Genomic DNA, 21,136 nt, shown 5'->3' with positions numbered 1-21,136 from the left:
GATTTATATTTTCACCCTACAATACAGATAGTTACTACTAGTATGATACATCACTTTTGATTTCAACCCTAGCATAAATTACTGTACTAGAGCTGCTCAACTACATAGGAAAACAACAACACTCGAGGAACAGCATGCTGTTTCAGAAGTTGACATAAATTATTTTTGGCTTTTATTTAAATGGTTTCATGGGCTGATACAATGAAAATGTCGCTGTTAATAAACAGTAACTAACAACCAGAGTTGGGAGAAGTATTCAGATTATTAAGTAAAAGTAGCAATACTGCAGTGTCAAAATACTCAGTTACAAGTAAAATTCCTTCAGTAGTTCAGTAATTCAAAGTACAAACGTAATAGCTTGAAAATATACCCTAAGTACCAAAAGTAAGGTAACTCATTTTGCAGAATTGCCCATTTAAGCACAATGTATTTTAATATTTGTATTATAATTAATGATACACTCACTTGTTACAAAATGTTGGTTTTATTTGGATTTCTTTTTATACTATTGGCTAGCTACACCGAAAATACGGATGGCGTTATCTTGACTTTATGAGCCCTCTGTAATGACTGACAGGGGCGGCCAGTTGCCTTGGAAACATACATACAGCAGCAGGTAGCTGCAGAGGAACGAGTGTGCAGTTGCTTTCAGCTAATTAACGTTCTCTATTTGGAGGTTTATTTTTTACTTTGTGTAGTGGTGGTGTATTTTGTCAAAGCTAAATAGCTGTATTTGTTTGTCAAGTCACTAAACCGGTCTTCTAAATGCCAAATAACGTTGCCGCATCAATGAGAAAGGTAAGTGTCAACTTTGTTTAGCTAGCAAGTTAGTAACGCTAGCTAGCTTATTATAACGCTAGCTAACTTAGCAAAGTGATCATGCTCGGAAACAGCAACTAAAATAAAGTATACAAGATACACTTATAGGAACTTGTTGTTACCTAACGTGTTTTCCATAGTTCTCAGTGTCCTTGTTTTCATTTGCTTTCACACAGGGCTCAACGGTTCAGAAGGTAGTTTTACCTGCTGCGAAGTCAACCAAAGCCGCAAGCAAGAAAAAGGTGGGTACAATTCAAACTAAGCAACCTCCAGAAAGTGATGACGGTTCTGAATTAGGCATTTGGCTGTATTGGGAAGAAATATGAGAAACACATGTGCTATTGCAACTTGATGCAATTTTTAATTAACCAAGACTTAAATCTGTTCCATTATAGGATGAGGACGAGGATCCGGGCGATGGATTGGAAGAGTGGTCCCATGGGAAACCTCTTATTAAGCCCCCCGACCAACTGGAGCTCACTGAGGCTGTAAGAGATTTCCATTGCTCAACTTTAAGACAGCCATATTGGCTGTGTTGAGGGAATTGACAGTGACTTTACTGCTATTGCTTAATTCAGTTTTTTTTACAACAAGGTTCTTAAATTTGCAATTGCAATACCTGCCAGAAATATGTCGGTTGTGTGTAACCTGTTCGTTGTTTTCTCTCCTTTATCGATAATGATATCATTAGGAGCTGAAAGAGGAAATCACAAGGATCCTGACTGCAAACAACCCACACGCCCCCCAGAATATTGTCCGCTACAGCTTTAAGGTAATACAGTTATATACAGGCTTATTACTTTACATCACTGACTATAGAATAGATTCAACACCGTACTGCTGAAGCCACCTTATATTAATTCCTGAGAAATGCTGACATTATTGGTCCCCTCTGAGCAATTCACATTTAAAAGATGGCTGTCCAAACCAATGTCCCTGCATTGTTTTGTTTAAGTGGTTTATTTTTTTCTCTTCCAACCAAAACCAATCAGGTTTATCTGCTTACTGTTCCTATGATTGTTTATTGTGCCTCCCAGGAACGTTCCTACAAGCCTACCAGTGCTGTGGATCAGATGGCTGTTCACTTTGTGTTGGAGGGCAGCCTTTTGCATGAAGACTCTGATGAGGCTCGTAGACTGAGGGCCAAGGAGGGTCTCCCTGAGGGTAGTTACTGAAACATGCTGGAATAATATTCTATGTTTACAGTCACAGTTGTACTTTTCTAGATAATCAAGGCCTGTAAATGATTATCTTCCAACAACTGCCCACATTGCTTCAGAGTGAATCTGTAGCTTGTTGAGTTGTTTTCCTCTCTATTGTAGTGCATTATAGGTGCCACAAGGTGTCACTTTCAACATGTGCCGGAGACGTGCTTAGAGTTAACACAGAAAAAGTGATGTGTTCAATTTCCACACAGTGAAGTTATAATTTAATATTTTCAATGTCTCCAGAAACTGCGACAGTCGATACTGGAGTGGAACCTGATGAGGAGGAACAGGAAACATCGGTAAAACAATGTGTTGAAATAAAATCTGAGTAGTTATTTTGTATATACAGTATATTACATTTCAAACAATATATGATATGGTCTATTTGATCTACATTTCCTTGCAAGGCCGATAAGTGAAGTGAAGGATATACACATTCTCCTGTTTATTTCCACAGGCCACACCTGTGGAGGATGGAGGGGAAGTGGAGGAAGCAGGAGAAGAGGACAGACCAGACAGTGTCGCCTCTAAAATCGACAGGAAGGAGCCAAAAGTTACTAACCAGTTCAACTTCAGTGAGAGGGCCTCCCAGACCCTCAACAACCCACTGCGGGTAAGAAGGAGTAGAGAGGAGAATCTCATCTGAAAACACATATTTAGTATAATAGTTAAGATGTCTTGCATACAAAAAAGGACATTTCAAATATTGGAATGTATCCTGCATATCCAACATATCCGATTGTCTCAAGAGTTTCAGTGGAGTCATTAAAATGTTCCTGTAGGAAAGAAGCTGCCAGACCGAACCTCCTCCACGCAGCACCTTCACCGCCACAGCTACTCAGGTACTGGATCTCTTCACTTTTTACTAATTCTCATACTCTTGACACCGTGAATGAATACTGTATATCTGCTCACATGGGATGTCCGCAATAACTCTATTCTCTTGCAGTGGGAGATATATGATGCGTATGCGGAGGAGCTGCAGAAACAAGAAAAAAATAAAGAGAAGCAGAAGGCTGTAGCATCAAAGAAAGACAATGACAGAGGCAAAAAGAAAACTCTGCTGCTGGAGACTCAGGTACATTGAGTGCTTACCAAACTTCCTGCCTAAGCTAAACCTATGTCTTATATTGGCATCTTGGCTGAGGTACATCTGAATAAACCGTTACTATTTGCCAGATTGAGCCGCCCACATACATACTATGTTCCGTGTTTCGTAAACAGAAATGAATTCAGTTTGCTTGTTTGTTTGTTTTCCGTCGAAAAGGCAGAAGTAACCTAATATAGTCAAATTGGCTTTTAAGAGTTAGCAGTCTGAACATTAATGAATATTTGGCATTGAGACAAGGGTGGAAGTTGGTAAAGGTTTTAAGAATAAGTTATAAATAATATTCAAAGGACTGTAAGACAACTCTTTTAAACTGAAGAGCAAGGGTTCATGTTGTTGCCATGCATTATTTAATAATGCAAAGTATTTACTTGGAGTGATTCCATCGTTTCTGTTATAGACTGATGACATCACCAAAGTGGGAAAGGCGTCCAAGATCTTTGAACGGATGGTCAATCAGAACACTTTTGATGACATAGCACAAGGTATGTTCTCGCAAATATTACAGGCCACAGAATAATGCACCCATTTGATATTCAACTTGCTACAGATTCTGTTATCTCCTTTTTCTTCTTCTCCCTGCCCTCCTTTCGTGCCCTTTCAGATTTTAAATACTTTGAGGACGCTTCTGATGAGTTCAGGGACCAGGAGGGCACCCTTCTCCCTCTGTGGAAGTTCCAATATGACAAAGCTAAGAGACTGTCTGTCACTGCCCTCTGCTGGTAGGTTTGCTCATCACCTCTGCTAATGTTGCAGAGAATGATGTTCATTATTATTTTTGGGTGGGATAATTAACTGCAAACTGCTCCACTATCTTGTGTTAGATGACTGATGGATGATCCTTTCCTCAACAGGAATAAGAAATACCAGGACCTTTTTGCTGTGGGAATGGGATCATGTAAGTACGCAAGACAAACATAAGAATTGATGAGACCTAATTTAATCAGATGTTTGATAATTGCCTCCATTTTATTAAGCATATCTGTTGATTGATCTGGTCTTTCCTCCCATCCCTTTTCCTCTGCTGATCAGATGACTTCATTAAGCAGGGGCGTGGCATGCTAGTCTACTACTCCTTAAAGAACTCTGCCTACCCAGAGTACATCTACCCCACCCATTCTGGCGTCCTGTGCCTCGACATCCATGAGCAGCGTTCCTACTTGGTGGCGGTAGGCTTCTATGACGGCTGTGTGGCTGTATACAACCTGAAGCAGGATGGTTCGGAGCCTGTGTATAAGAGTACAGCCAAGACTGGCAAGCACACAGACCCTGTGTGGCAGGTGAGAGGGGGGGGACATTGAGGTGATAGGAATTCAATTTGTATATATTTATTACTAGGAACTCCAACCTTGCACTATTACATTGTCTCCATTTGTGAATCTACGTGGATGCTAAAACCTATTCCAGACCAGTTAGTTTGTAGAGGACTTGATGAGCAGCCATGAGGAGTGATAGTACAGAGAATTGAATGTGTTCACAAATAAAGGGAATGTCCCATAAATGTATATTCTTAGTAAAATACTATAGTATTATCCACATGAACCTCTTTCACTTACACTAAAACCAACAATTGTTTTTGTTTTCAGTAATTTATTTATTTGTGTTTTCATTCAGGTGCGCTGGCAGAACGATGACATGGACAATAACCACAACTTCTATTCAGTGTCATCTGATGGACGAGTTGTGTCCTGGACTCTAGTCAAGGTGAGCAAAGACCTTATATGTATTCATATAAATTCACACAATTTCCTTTATATGATTAGTACTAAAGGTCAATTTCTCTTATTCCATGTTATCTGATCAAAATGCCAATGTAATGAAACTTTTGAGACACTACATGCTTTTTCTGTATACGTGTTCCTGTGTGTTTGTTCACATTTTTGATTTTTGTGTGTACATAATTATAATATGCATTTGCATCCAATATATTAATACATACATATTACTTCATCACAGTATGTTTTATTCTTGCAGAATGAGCTGGTCTTTACAGACATTATTAGGCTGTCCCTGAATGGTGCCATCTCTGAGGGCCCAGAACAGCAGCCTGGCAACGGTAAGGTCCCCATTACTCAGCATGTCATCTTGTGAACATCAAATGTATACTACTATTTATTTAACTTCTACAACTCATTCATAGTATAACACTTTAAATAATTCCTCATATTAGATCAGATTGGACTCAGTGTTGTTCATACTGGTGTCTGTGCGTGTCTAATTGAAATGCTTGACGCCTCTTGTCCACAGCCTGTGGGACATCATTTGACTTCCATAAGCAGATCGACTATCTCTTCCTGGTTGGCACTGAGGAGGGGAAAATACACAAGGTATGTATCTATGATTCCAGTTAGCTGGTTTTTGCTGGATGACATGAGCCACTTCTAAAATAACATTAGGCATGTTGTCGACGTGACTCATTCAGACAGTCAAATATCCAGGGGGGGAGAGAATCACAACATGAACATGAAGATGCTTCACTGTACCACTGTACAGTTGATATAGATGAATCTATAATACACTATAAATTACAGGCCAATCATAACCTGTATGTGTTGCAACATATACCGTACACACACACACATTTTATAACAGGGTAGTGCAATATTGACTTTATTGAAATACTTTAAAAGGCTTACTTTTTATAATTTCCTTTATTATATTGATTTCTAGATTGATTTTCAAACACACAGGTTGCTAGGATATCAGATCATTTCAGCAGAGACTTGCTTTAGATAATCCTGTTCTGAGACAGTTTTGTGAATTTAATGTACCAAAGCCATGTAGTATGGTAATAGTGCACTACTTTAACAGGGTATTAAAGATTAAATCCATTTATTTTTCAATCAATTAACCAAACGTGTCTTCATTAGCTCTCCGTTTGTAGCATTCTGAAACGGTTGATTATAATACTGATTTCTCCTGGATGAAATCCGGTTAAAAAAGCTTCAAAAGCTTCAGAACAGAACCAAATAAACTGTTGAATAACCCGCAACACTTGATGCAATTGTATTAATATGCATCACAACAGTGGAGCTACCCAGAGTGCATTTGAATGACCGCTGACAAAGGAGCCAGACAAAGAGGACAGACGAAACAAGTCTGGAATTTCTAATACACAGTAAAATATGCCAATCGTTTGGAGGGCATTGATATGAAAGCCAAGGATTCATAGTGAAAAATGAGTTGACTTATTGTAAGGCCTTTGAGTCTCCTGGCCAACCTCAGCAGGCAATTGGCCAACATAGGTGGGACTGATCTAGTTCACCTCGGTCATACAGGCTATCAAAAGTCTCTCATAGTCTCTCAAGGGCATCACCTAATGTCCACGACCACTATTTCATCCACTGCCTCCAACCTTACTAGTTTTAACCCCCCCAACCACCCAGCAATATTGTATCCTGAGGATCAGTTTAAGGCTGGGAGGTCGACTACAAAACAGTTATTAAAACTCTCTCTACAGGAAACACCATTCACTATCCCTGATCTAATGTCCTTTATATATGTATAATTGACCTTATAATGTACCCTGAGAATCTTTCTAATTCTCCTCTCATCAGGGTAAGATCTGATACTCAGCTATCTTAAAACTCTACTGGTATGAGAAATATTTTCGAAGTAATTTAAAATGGACCTGTCATGCACAAGAGAAGAACAAAATGACAACATCTTATAATATACGTTGCCATCTTATTTAGCACAATGACATGAGAATACGTGATTAAACAAAATCACTTATTTGAAATAACTCTTGTGGTCACGCTCTGTAGTGACTACAAGGTATTAAACATTTACAAAAACTGTTGAAGACATGTTGCTAGGACAAGTTTTGAAAATTCCTCAGAAGAATTCTGCTGAGGTTGTACAACGAAGCCTCACCCCTTCGATGTGTTTTCTGTCTTTGCCCTCCCTAAATGACATAAGGATCATCTGGGGCTCCCAGTATTTGCTCTGAAAAATGGAAGCTCATTTTGTTTCTGTTGCACTTATCTTGCTGGGATAGCACTCCAGAGGGTGCACACGCTAGAAAGTTTCCATTAACAGTGTGTTAGTGTATGTGTGCAGTTGTGTTAATGTGCACGTGCACTTATGTGTGCCCGTCGGGAGCCCCTGAGGCTTGGTATTAAGCGTTTAATGAGTCTCCCTGTGTCCACATCAGACAGCTGGTAGTTTTTGGCTGGTCTCCCCCTTTCCTCTCTGTTTTTTTTTCCTTTTGTTTTTTGTTACCGTATGCAGAAAGACTCCCATAAAAGCCTCATTGGTTTGCAGTTACCGTGCCCTCATTTTGTTGACTTAATACGACAAAGTTGTTAAAACTGCCCACTGACTAATACACACATTAGGTGGCTGATGTTTTAAAATGGTCCGAGTTCTTAAGGTAAGTCGATCTCACATCCTTAGAAGGGAAAATGTTTGGTTGAGAGATAAGTAGATTAATGGACGCTGTTGGAAATTAAACACATGCAATATCACACACATCATATAAACAGCGATACCATTGCAATGGATAACAAACTGTAAATGTGTGTGTTGATATTTAAAATATCTAGTAGACAATAGTCTTGTGTTGTCAGTAAAACCACCCTGTTCTCATTTCAGACAATAAATCAATTCATTGTTTTTATCACAATCCCTGCTTCGATCCTAAATTGTGTATAGGGACAGACGCCTTCTTTGCTGCACTCCTTTCAAATCACCAAACTGACCTAACTCTCCTTGCAGAAATGTACTGACAAACACCCAATATGTGTTTTGAAATCTGTTCCGTCTGTCACCTCAAGGTTTACTCACACAGAAACCCCAGGAGAGGACAGATGAAGAATATTTCACCTCCCTGCAGGTTAACAATCAAACTGTCAGAGCTTGAAGTGCAACAGCTGTCACCACAAGCTGTCCATCCGGTTACCTGTCCCATTAATGTATCCCAGCAATGTATTCTGTCAACCTTAAAGAAACGGGGAAAATGTAAAGGGTTATTTAACATTGAACAACACAGGTAATTCCTTCATTCACAAATTCAACTCAAGTCATGTCCCTATCATTGTTTGTTAAAATACTTTTATGTGGCACTGCAGGGATGCTTGCTAAGTCAGAGTGATGTAGACCCAATTTTTCTCTGAGTTTTGCAATTAAAAAAACAATATATATTATAATATAAACACCCACAACAACAGTTTGGATATACAGTACATTAGTCATAATTTCATTGAGCTGAGCAGCGACAGTGTTACCAGAATAATACATTGAATTTTACACTTGGCCGGTGAGTTATCACATTATATTTTAGCAGGAACGTGAAAAAAAAGTAGAAAGCTTATTAAATATGCAAATAGTTGCTGTATAATGCTTTGATTTACAATAATGTAAAAGCACAAAGTTCCATTCACAGTTTTTCTTCTTATACATTTCATAGCGTTCCAGTACAGAGGTTACAGTAGCAGGAGCCACTGGCAGAAACTCAACGGTTTCAGTCATTGAACACAGCCTGCCTCTGCGGCTAATTCAGAATGCTGCAGCCCAACTGGTCTTCAACCTCCCAAAGTTCTCCCTCACTACACCTCTCCTTTGCTCACTTCACTGGCTTCCAGTGGCTGCCAGAATCCGCTTCAAGACACTGGTACTGGCCTACTGAGCTATGAAGGGATCATCCCTTTCCTACATCCAGTTCTTCATTAAACCATACACTCCAGCATGTGCACTTCACTCGGCATCAGCCAATCAGCTTGCTACTCCATCACTGCGAGTGGGACCCAGGTACCCCTCAAAAAACACGTCTATCCTGGCTCCTAAATGGTGGCTTGAGCTCCCCATTGACATCAGGACAGCAGGAACTCTGCATATATTCCATTGCAAACTGAAAATACATCTGTTTTGACTGTGGCAACTCAATTCTTGAAATAAAAAATAAATAAGCATTTTAAAGAGTCAGCTTAGGCCTTGTTACTAATTCACCAGCACACGTGAATATATCTGCACTTTCCTTGTTCTTCTGAGTTTGAATCTTCATCTTTTTTTTGCACTTATTTTAAGTTGCTTTGGATAAAAGCATCAGCCAAATGAAATGTAATGTAAACGTACAAGATTAAGAAAAATATGTTTATAGCATCAACTTTGGTCCAAATCCATACTCTTCCTGTACTCCCTAGTGCTCCAAAACTTACTCGAGCCAGTTCCTGGAGACCTATAACGCCCACAGCATGGCAGTGGATGCAGTGAAGTGGAACCACTTCCACCCCAAGGTTTTCATCTCCTGCAGTTCGGACTGGACCGTCAAAATCTGGGACCATACCATCGAGTAAGTTACTAATGAACTCAATTCTATTTTGTCTTTGTCTTATCTAGCTCTCGGTAGAAACTCTACGATATCATGTTTCTTTTCATCATGAAACAGCATTTCCATTAGAGTGTAGTGTTCAGACTTTACATTACGGATGTTCTGTGTTCAAAGTGTCTATGTACAAGATAATTACCAGTCCTGTAATCATTCTACAATATCACACTAAGTTATTCTTTATTACCTTGTTATTCTCATGGACCCAGCGTAATTGTCTTTCATCATTTGACTAACCCACAGTGCCTCCTACTTCTTGTCAGCAAAGGGAGCTTGACTGAATAATGATAGTAATCATCCTCCCAATATGAGAGACGGGTTTGCAAGAATGATCCATGACAGCCCTTAGATAGAGGACATATTGTTTCCAGGAAAGAGTCTGACTGGATCAACAACTTCTCACAAACTTTGCCACACTGTTCAGATATATCGTCAAAACTTAAGTCTGAAAACTGCCACCTATGTTTGATGTCTAAGGCTAACAACTTATACTGGAAAACTGTCACATGGCTCCACCCAGTCCTCAAAAACCTAAAGTTTAATGGAAGCATTGAGTCTAAGACACAAAATGTGAGCTTGATAATTCCACCTCTGCCTGGAAATAAACTTGGACATAACTTATGAATTGGATTTCCAGTATATGCAGTGTCATTCTGCTGTAAAACCCTCCCTTCAGAGAGATTAATCACCTCATTGCAGCTGATCTCAGACATATTTTACACCGACCAGAGTGCATGTTATTAATCAAACAGACATATTCGCATGGAAGCACAGTTTCTCTGTCATCTGAGGCTCATCTTGCACTTGCAAAATCAATAAGGGAGGCCGCCTGTGGGCAAATAATGGAAAGAGTGGTAAGTGTGGCTGATCTTCTTTGTTTAGTGAGGTTTATGCATTTTGTGAGGGTCAGCTCTGCACAGAAAATACTCTGTCTGTTTCCCAAAGGTGTGAATATTTGAGAGTATGAAGTGTATTCTGTAGAAACCTTAAAGACAGCAGTTTTGAATACCCCTCAAAAATGCAAAGTGTATGCTATAAGGAAACATTAAATGAAATATTAACGCTGCAAGCTGCTATAACTGAGTCCTCGCACATCCATTAGCTTTGGGGGCATCGGGAGGACGCTGGTTGAGGCTGAAGTGCGTTGCAAAAGTGAACATTTCTTTTTGAAATGAGGTGTGATGCGCTGGAAATAACTGTATTGTAAATCTTTCCCAACTTTCTTTGTCGACTGCACTGAAAAAATTCAAACATTGACTTTAATTAAATGTATTATGTCAACAAACAGTATAAGGTTAGTTGAAAGCAATAATATTATGTTGAATAAATTGATTTTATTTGAATTTAATATTATTGCTTAAAACTAACCTCATACTGCTATGTGAAGTTTGTTGACGTAATACATTTAATTAAAGTCAACTTTTCGGTTTTTTCAGTGTGTGGCACATTAAAATCACCGTGCACTGCATGGCCAGGACCATTGGACACTAGGTGAATGAGTGAAAGTTAAGCGAAAAATAAAGAAGAAGAAGAAGAGTGACTTGGACCCAAGAATTGAATCTCATTCATACACAATGTTAAAGCACCATTTTGAACTCCTTCTTTCAACATTACTACATGTTGACTTTGTCTGCACACTGAATAGAGCCTCTTGCGCTCTGCTTGATCTGCATTCACTGTGGTGCTAGAGTTGCAACCTATTACAATAGAACGATTTGCCTCGCTTTTAATGCAATATAATAAGAAGTTACAGATTTCCTGTCTGACCGCTGATCTCTGTGTGTGTTTTCAGCACTCCCATGTTCACCTTCGATCTGAACGCAGCGGTTGGTGATGTCGCCTGGTCTCCATACTCCTCCACTGTGTTCGCCGCTGTCACTACAGACGCCATGGTAAGTGTCCATTTAAACTCACATCATGCGGCCCACAAATACCCCAAATCAAGCATGATTTGTGCTTGGATTTATTATAATAAAGTACAAGAATCTCACATTACTGATTTTACACACAAGTGTTTTTCATTTACATTTATAAAAACCGATTTGATAGAGTGTATCTTAAATGCCTCATTCCAGTAGCTAAATTAAGAAGAAACACATTGCTGATATTTGATCAATACAATGAATCAAAAATAAAGTAACATATGAGATGTTTCAAAGCTCCAGGTGATATATGTTGAAACGGTCTGAGACCTATAAGAGGGCCTATAGGATGCTCTGTCTGAAGACTATGATTATCACCACCTGTGTAAGATAACGTGCGCGTACCTGACACGTGAAATCACAAACAGCTGCACCACCTGCCCCCCCCACTTCATTGTGATTCTTGTAATACAGTTACAGCCCCAGCTGACTAAACCCTTCCTTATTCAGAAGGCTTAGCCTCAGGAAATTGTGTCTTGTTTCTTGTGACAAAAGCAGCTTCCTGCACTGCCAGAGGTTATTGATTCCAGCCAAGAGTAATTTCAGTGGATGCTGGGTTGCTTATTTACTCATCATTTCTTACTATGGCTGCAAGCTGTCCCCCTCTGTTTGTCTTCACACCAGCCTGCACCGGGCTATGAAAGTCCAGAGTGTTGTGTCTGACACATTTCTTGTCCAGTGTGCCAAGAGATGTGGAGTGACGAAAAGGAAATGAGAGAATTTGAGAAACACCTTATGTGAAAGCGTGTGTGTGTGTGTGTGTGTGTGTGTGTGTGGCCGTACTCCCAGATGCCTGAATTCAATCTCGTTGGCACAATTCATTCTGCAGTGTACCCATTTTGATGGAAATGATTTCATAACCAATAAAAAGAAAAGCGGGAACGTCGGAGTTGAAGACAAATTCATAACCACAGATGAAATGTCCCTTTTACAGGCAACGCGTTTAAATAACTGGCAATGCACCCAGAACATCATCAGCAGTTTGTTTGATTGTAAACATCCTCTACAGAAGGAAAATCAAATGAAATGACTTTGCTAGAAAGCATATTTAATATCAGTCCTGTGTGTCGAGTTATTCTCTGAAACTGGATCAAAGGCAATTTTAAGCAGCTATTAAAAAACTCATTAAGAGCCCATCAGTTGGCATACATTTTTACAAGCACAATATCCAGTCAATGTAAGCAGTAGGAAGGACAAGCATATTTAATTGGAGTCTATCAAGGTCAGCGTGAAAGGTCTATTTTTGTGTGTGTGCTAAACTCAAAACTGAACCATCTCTCAGCCGGACTTTCAGGATGTGCTCGGGGGAAATAGACCTCTGTTTACGTCAGCTATATTAAAGTTTACTGTAATGTCACATTTTGAGATCTGATCTGTATTCACCAAGTAACTGATTAGCATTCAGTCCAAGGCTAGGCTATACTCGTCATGTGGTGGCTTTCACATTTCAAAACAATTGCGTTATATTGAACAAGTGCAGAATATTTTGAGGATTCCAACACTGCATTTGTCCTTTTCTGACACGTGTCTGTTAGAGCTTGTGTGACTCATCAGCATGAGCTTTGCGCCCATTGACGTGTATTTTCTGTTGATGAAAACCTGACCTGCTTCTGCCACGTTACAAAATGCCAGAGACACAATGGCGTACGTGTCAGCGTGTGTGTGTGTGTGTACGTGCGATTGTGAATGTTTTCGTAAGAATAGTGACGTGCCTGGCAAGCTGAGGTGTAAGAATGACACAGAGTTGTGCAGTGCAAACAAATCAAATGTCTTGGTTCTCTCTGTCCTTGCCTCTCCATCTGAGCTGACTGTTAAAGAAATAAAGTGTCAGGTTGAAATAATGCGAGGCCCAGGCTTATCCCCCGGTGAGGAGTCACAAAATCCATATTTCCTCTTTGTGCAGCCCCTCTGAACATGGACTGCTTCATAATTCACTTAATATACCTGCATCAGCTCATACTAGATATTGTTTGGATGGGAAACTTTATAAACATCAACTTAAAGTAATAAAACCCACCTAAAAACCTGACAGTGGAAAAGCCTCCCAGAGGAACTGAGGGCAGCAGGGAGCATTCATACTTTTAAGAGCAAACACAAAACCCACCTTATTAATTCTGCTTTTAACTGAATTGTATTTTATTCTTCTTTGAAGTGCATATATATATAATATTTTTTATTCGCAAAGCTATACGTTACACTGATTATTAACGCGGTATGGGAGATAGTTTTGTTTCTATCTGTGAATTGTCTATGTGATTTTGTGAAGCACTGTCTGTTACCACTTGTATGAAAGGTGCTACTGTATATAAATAAAACATTATTTGATAAATAATGCAAAAAAATATGCAATAATGTTTATAATATCACAATAAAGATGTTATTATATTTGTAGTATTATTTGTAGTTCTGCCCTTTGGCTGCTTGTATATAGCTAAAATACAAAATTGCTTTCTAAATAAATTGAATCAATCATTATTTCCAGCTTTGAAAATGTTTCTATGTGCATGTTTTTTGTTACCTAGAGGACAAGTAGTATCATTTTCAAAATCTGTTTTTAGGTTTCTTGTGTGATTTTGGGTCTAAAATGTTCATATAGTATGTCAAAATGAAAACAATAACTATTAAGTTATATAGGTGAGGTTCTCCCCAAAAAAGATACCAAACATTGACACGCTAAACATTTCTCCATGAGGTTTAGTAAGACGATTTAAAAGTATGCGATAATGGCCAAATTAGCCCCGGACTCCAGAGGGTTAAACACTAAAGGCTCCAATTTAAAGAATAATACCTACGTTTCTTCCCACCAACATGTTTTTGACCTCACAATGACAGAACAACATATAGTGTGTTTAAATTACAGTCATTTCAGCAGTAAAAAGTTATTGTGTGAATTACAAACGTAGTTGTGGTGCGATAATGCTACAGTCATGCTAATATATAAAAGCTAATTCACTGCAGATGATGATGATGATGATGAGATGAAGGTTACAGAAAGTCATCCTCTGGTAGAAAATGATGATGGGTAGCGAGTGATGACAGCGAAGGATTATGTGCTGCTGGGACGTGATCAGTGTGAACCCTAGCAGCCGGGGCACAGTCATCTTTCCAATGAAAGGAGTGGGATGTGTTGCCGGAAAATTGCCTATATGAAGGCTGAGAGAAGAATACATGTGATTTGGATCTTTCTGGATAATGCTGAGGATGATTTGGGCTGCCAGCACAGACAAACACACATATGCGCATGAAGGGACAGAACTCATTGAATCACAGGGAACACCCTTCCCTGCACCAGATAGTCAGGCTACATCCCTGCAGAGGCTGGAGCTCCTGCAGTCTCCTTCTTACATAAAACACAACACACAAAATATGCAAAGGCAGTCTGTGTCAACACATTCAGCTTTCACTTTGTTGGCAATAATCTTCAGAAGTAAATTCTCCAGCTTCAATATAGTGGTCAGTAAGATATGTCAGCTTTAACCAGATTTTATTCAAACCTCCATGCAGTTCGGGCGGTTATGCCAAACTCCTAAAATGCTATTTCACAGTTCTATATTTACAAACAACACATTCATTCTCTGATTACTCATCTTTTCCAGGTCCATGTCTTTGACCTCAGCATCAACAAATATGAGGCCATCTGCCAGCAGCCAGTGGTGGCCAAAAAGAAGACCAAGCTGACTCACATCGAGTTTAATCCCATCTATCCCATCATCATCGTGGGCGATGACCGAGGCTACGTCAGCAGCCTCAAACTCTCCCCGAACCTCCGCAAGAAACCCAAGGTAGGATTCTTTTTGATATACACAGCCAGCCTAGAAATGACAAGGAATACACTAGTTGTGTATGTAACTGGCCTTCCCTTCCTCGCTCTACTTCTTCCTTACATTTGGCACAGACAAATGGAGCTTGTCTATGTTAAAGATTTGGAGATAAGGCTCCAATTCTTGTGCCAATTTCAGCATAATTGTGTTCTGCATTAGGAGTATAGCTCTCGAGTTGGGCAAGGATTTACAAAGAAAATGATATATCACAGACCTGATGCATCACTGTCATGACGATATTGTACTTCTGACTGTTAATATGGACAGTGAAACGACAGCTTAAGACACACCTTTTTAGATTAGCTTTATTTTAGCGACACCCCCCCTTTTTAAATGGTTTTTCAGTCTTAATTATTGACCTACTTTTATATTATTTGTATTTATTGTATATGTCTTAAAGGGTTTTACCTTAAATTATTCATTCAACAGTTTTAATAGCAACATTACCTTTGAAGTTGGTCTTTTAATGGTTTAACCTTTATTATAATTATGAGGTTAATAATACTATTATCTTTTTTATTTTTGTTGTACATACGTTTTATTTTATTGGGTTTTATATTTCTGCATGGATTTAATCTTGTGTTTTATTTTTCTGAGAGGAATCATTATTTATTTTTATTGTATTGTATTATTATTATCATACCTTTTACCTCAATGTGTCTCTTAACCCATTAACATGTTATATTTTGTTGCTATGCTGCATCTGAAAAGGTGATCTGATCTGAAGGGAATTTCTTGTTGTTTGTTTTTAACTTAACTTTTGTCATTTAGTCTTATAAAGCACTTTATCAGTACACTATCTGAACTGATTTATATTTGCCCATTTGCCACTTGTTCAACATCAATGAAAGCAGATCAGATGATTCATTATTGACACTGTCCTGACCTAGAGCTAATTTAACCAAATAACAACAAAAATACCCCCCCCCCCCCCCCCCCCACCTCAGCTGCTCATTATCAGCCTCACTTACCGCTCGTATTTCTCCCTCCCTCGCTCATTTGGGCCAGTTAGCAATTAGCCACAGAGAAGTCGAGTGTTCTTTGAAATTGAATAATCTTGTTAGAAAAAGATCAATGGAAGTGGGGCCATATCTATAAAAAACATGTCTGAAATGTTTTGCTCAAAATACCAAACAGATCACCCATTGTAGCATGCCTCATTCCCCTCTATTTCAGCCCTGTTCTTGAAGTGCTGATTATGTGACTGTCGCTTTAAATCTGAGCTGAGCTGAAGCTGGCCTACTCGAGGGTGTTCAGCTCGTGACTGTATATGGGGACGATAGGTTGGGACGTGTCAAGTGGGTGGGACATTGCCAGGAGTTCCATATAAAGCCAGCCCACATTTCCGATATGATGTCATATCAGCAGCAAATCTGGATCAGCTCGTTTGTACCCCCATTTTTAGAGATGTGGGTAAGGAGGAAAAGAGAGAGGGTTGTATTTTCTGACACTTTGTGAGTCTCCTTACACACCGGGGACACAGGTTTATGTATAGAAGACATCAGAAAGTGCCTTTTGTATAATAGGAGACATTTAAAGTGTCGTGTTTTGAACATTTTACTGAAAGTCAACATGTTTGCCATTGATTACACAGAGGTTTCAAGGCCTGATCATATTAAAGTGACAACATGCAAAGGTAGGGTAAGGCTATGGATCTAAGTCATCTCTTTTGTCTGTATTCCTTTTCACTCTTCTTGTGAAGCTGGCAATTCATACAATGATAATGGAGAAGATAATCTTTGAGAAAAGAAAGCAAGTTGTAGCTATACTGTCAAACTAAAATCGAGGTAGCGCCATTCACAATCAGTGAGTCACGAAGGCTCTGTTGCCACTCATGACAATGTTAATGAGCTGCGGAGTAATCACAGCAGTCCTACTAAACACAGGGGGAAACCAAATAGCACACTGAGTCACAACACTTTAATCAGGGCCCATTTAGAGTCATAGCTGCAGCCTCTCTGGCTTCCCTTTGTGTCGGTCACATGGGTTCATGCAAAGTAAATGAAATTCAAATGACCAGAGAAATATGCATGTATTCCCTCAACACATTCTGTGTGCATTATACACGGCATTACCGGGCCAGGTTGCAGCACGCATAAACGGTTCTCATTCAACCACTCACATTAACACCGTTTTTATGGGTACAGCACAACAACACATGCACTCACATCCAGTGGTACCTCATTAGCGACCTCAGACTGTAGCCCTAAAACGTACAATTGGGAAATAATTGCACAGTTCAGCACCACTGACAGCGCTTACAGCATTTTGGAACTCAGTGTGGCAAATAAGCATCAGGCACAAACACCCACAGCAAATATTATGAGTATTACGTCTTGTAAAATTGGAACAGCAGCCCACTAAACCTTTCACAATTGGCACGGTGGTCCATTAATATACCCAGAACATTGGCACGGTGGCCTGGCAATCCAGACTGTAACAAAACAACTGTGTCGTACTCACTTATTTGAAGGGCATTCTGAAAGGCTGATGAGGCAACTTGCCTACTCTTACTGGAGCAGTCCAACTTGACATATCTGTGGTGCCCGCACCACGGATATGTCTTTTTAATGAATTTCATTTTGTCACAAAACAGAAATTTACTACAAGATGTACATTGCCAAAAAATGCTCTGAGGGTTCTCCGTTGAACTGAGCAGTTATTTCCCAGTGCTCCAGTCTTTCCATTAGCCGGTAGTTACCTGACTTTGACAGCAAAATCAGTTCATCAATTTTTTTTCCCTTCAGTGATAATTCCCCCTAAGCAAAATATAAAGTGTATTTGAAGGCCACAGCGCCTCTCATCGATGCCACAAGCTAACAACGAGACCCTATCTCTGGGATGACAGTTGATTCGATGTCCGAAAATGCAAATTCCTTGTTAAGATTTACGGCTCATGCTTTTGTATTTTTTTGCATGCATTTTTTACATTTATATTTAATTTAATATTCCACTCCTTGCACTTAACTGTATATATTCTTTTTTGCTGTCTAATGCTGGTTAATTTCTATTTGTATTTTGAGATTTTTCTATTTTTTTATAGAATTGTTTATTTCTACTTTTTAATTTCTAATGATGTGCAAGGCCTTGTTTTTTTTTATGCTGCTGCTACGTTTGGGATCAATAAAGAACCTCTTGTCTTATCTTATCTTATCTTATAAAGCACTAGTCTACAAGACAGGGCTTGTTTTTAATTGAAATAGCCTGATATCATTCTTTGTATTAATAGTTTATAGGCTCAATAATAGGTGCAGGGCATATCTGACTGGAATCTCTTCCATTTCTCCGGGGATTTAAATCTCCACCCCGACACACACAGCATTATTGTCCGCATAACATCCATCATAACATTTGTATTCATGAGTGCTAGAAAATGAGCTGCATTCTGGGTCTCATAACACCGGTGGAGCCTCCCATCTGTATGCATTACTTTTATTTAAGACAGAACCAGCAGAACCAAACAATTCAGAGAATAAATCCGAACACAGTTTGGCCATTTGAGACCTGATGATTTTTTATGATTGTGATTACTTATTTTGCAGTCCTGGTTTCTGCGCTCGCTCAGCCTTTCTCTCGACTGTGTAGGAAGCTTTTCTGAGCCATTTATCATGATGTTGCTTTGCATCGAGATTTGGGAACACAGCTGTCTGTCTGGATAAGCCCCCTCGCTGTATCTATTTCAAACTTCAGAACAGCTACACCTAAATATAAATATGCATTTTCCAGATGGAGTTAGCAAGTCACCCTTACTGTGGTGGGATCATACCAAATACCATGAATAATTAAAATACACATAACATATCAAGTAAACATTATAAAAAATCATGAATTTGATCTAATCTACGTTTTTTTTGTTGCAATTTACTTCAACTTGAGCCAATGGGTTTTTGTTAGTTTGTAGTAAAGTATAACCACACAGCTGAAATCATTTAGCAAGCACACACTTTGAGATTCAACATGTATTCAAGTCTTTTCAGGTTGCCTGGTTCAAATGTGCTTTTCATGTGTCCCTTCTTTGACTTTGTGTGAAGTAGAGCAGTGAGAAAGGTTTTAGCACACATGAATCACCGTGATGCATCCCTCCAGCAGTTCGATGATAAACTGTCGACTGCTTCCTGTATAATTCTAAAGCCGGTTAGAAAAATGTGTTAGTGAGAGCCGGGCAGTCAAATATATTCACTGTTTACATAAACAGAGATCCACTTCTCTGTTGAGTGCTTGCCTATTGTCATGTCGCTTTGGAATGATTTTGGCTTTTGCATCTCTCTACTTTTTCTTTACCTTACAATTATCTTTCTTTGTTTACATAAACAATAATATCTTATCATGCTCATTCCAAGATAGTTACGTATGCAAAAATGCTCTAGTCATGGAAATACAACCTCCTGTTCATGACATTAGTAAAAACCAGTCATGCCAACATTAATTACACTCTATTGAGTTTGAACTGTATTGTAATATTGTATTTTAACGGTACTATTTTATTGATTTGTTAACCAAAGAGAAACTAAAACTGCAATTAAAGGGTATCTAAAATGAACAAAAAGATATATGCTTTTTTTGCGATTACAGCACTTAGTGTAAACATTAACTTAAATCTTGTTTACTAATTGTTTGTGTGATAGAGATTATCAAATGTTTCTAGTGTTTGTTGATTGTTATGTACCTGCCAAAGGACTGCAGATGGAAATGAGCTATTCTCTCAAATCTGGCATAAATGATCTCTTCTCTTTTTTGAGATGAATAAATAAATATATAAAATAAAAAATAAATAAATCCATTACATTGTTACAGTATATCCAGTAAGTTGTGGTACAAGCTGTAATGTTGCCTCTCTCAAATGGCGTGTCGTTTCCTGATTAAGATCAAGTGAAGCTTCATGTTAGAAACTAAGTTTGTGTCAGTCTTTTTTAATCAAAGTCCAATTCAGTTTTAAAAAAGCCTGTAACAAAAGTAAAGGATAACGGCCTGTTAAATGTGGCTGTGCGTTTCTTACACACAGGAGTATGTAATGCTTTATAACAACACGCCAAACAATGTAACCTCTGTTTGATGTGCCCTTTGCAATAGTGCCCTTTAGGCGGCAGCACCATATCTTAAAAGAACATTTGACAATGTGCTGGACAGAAATGATTATATAATGGAGTAATATAAGCACTCTGCTGCCATTGACCTTACATCCATTTCAATTTCTGCCTGATGGTGTTGTGTTCTCCTCTGTTTAAACGGCTGCCTGCTGGGTTTGTGATTGCTTGGTAAGCATAATATAATTCTGAGTTCTCTCTCTCTATTTGTTTGTGTGTGTGTGTGTGTGTGTGTGTGTGTGTGTGTGTGTGTGTGTAGGTTAAGAAGGGTCAGGAGCTGCCTAAGGGTCCAGAAATGGAAGTAGCCAAGATGGAGAAGCTCCTCAGTCTGCTGAGGGAACCGGGGCAAAGCACAGTTTAACGCGGCCAGCCGACACGGCAACATGGTACAATCTTACTTCATCATTCATAAAAAAGACGGTTCATTTGCTCAGTGTGTGCAACAGTAAACAGCATTTCAAGAAAGACGATTTGTATGAGTTTATTGAGAAAAAAAATGATCTCATCTCTCTTAAGCTGTTAAGAAGTTATTCATATTTAGCTAATAATGCATTTATTTATACTGCAGTACATGTTAAACCGGCAACGTTTGACTGACCTCTTCTGTGGGATTTATTAAACACGTTCGGTATGTATTGTACAAGTTAATTATGCTAAGAAGTGAAGGGGCTGAGTTACAGCGGGTGAACGAGGAGCTGAATTAGCGTAATACATGAAGCATTTATGGAACATATCCAGAAACTTATCTTGGATGGCACACGCGGTCCTGGCCAGCGGTCCAGCTCGAAGCCTTTTAATATCCCATCTACCGAGAGAACTTTGCTTTGAGTCATGGCTGTGTCTGTC

The 21,136-nt window shown here is 39.0% G+C and overlaps 1 protein-coding gene across 1 annotated transcript; it reads left to right on the top strand.

The window, feature by feature from the left end:
* Positions 1-628: 628 nt before the first annotated feature.
* dnai1.2 (dynein, axonemal, intermediate chain 1, paralog 2) lies at positions 629-20,737 on the top strand. The gene is made up of 20 exons (XM_063909864.1): positions 629-798; positions 996-1,061; positions 1,215-1,307; positions 1,511-1,591; positions 1,857-1,983; positions 2,271-2,326; positions 2,485-2,640; positions 2,810-2,869; positions 2,977-3,105; positions 3,536-3,620; positions 3,740-3,857; positions 3,990-4,033; positions 4,168-4,415; positions 4,750-4,839; positions 5,110-5,191; positions 5,383-5,462; positions 9,279-9,427; positions 11,256-11,355; positions 14,982-15,167; positions 20,550-20,737. Exons 1-20 carry the CDS (start codon positions 766-768, stop codon positions 20,649-20,651), a joined length of 2,085 nt encoding a protein of 694 aa, XP_063765934.1. The 5' UTR covers positions 629-765; the 3' UTR covers positions 20,652-20,737.
* The last annotated feature ends 399 nt before the right edge of the window (positions 20,738-21,136 follow it).

Source organism: Eleginops maclovinus, chromosome 20 (genome assembly GCF_036324505.1).
Source record: "Eleginops maclovinus isolate JMC-PN-2008 ecotype Puerto Natales chromosome 20, JC_Emac_rtc_rv5, whole genome shotgun sequence".
In the NCBI taxonomy this organism is placed as follows: Eukaryota; Metazoa; Chordata; class Actinopteri; order Perciformes; family Eleginopidae; genus Eleginops; species Eleginops maclovinus.
This window is presented reverse-complemented; position numbering and strand designations above follow the sequence as displayed.

Bases quoted from the DNA above. Each gene is read 5' to 3' on its own strand.
- dnai1.2 (XM_063909864.1), top strand. From the start codon at position 766: ATGCCAAATAACGTTGCCGCATCAATGAGAAAG. The intron at 2,641-2,809 runs GTAAGAAGGAGT...ATGTTCCTGTAG, and splicing joins CCCTCAACAACCCACTGCGG to GAAAGAAGCTGCCAGACCGA. The intron at 9,428-11,255 runs GTAAGTTACTAA...GTGTGTTTTCAG, and splicing joins ATCTGGGACCATACCATCGA to CACTCCCATGTTCACCTTCG.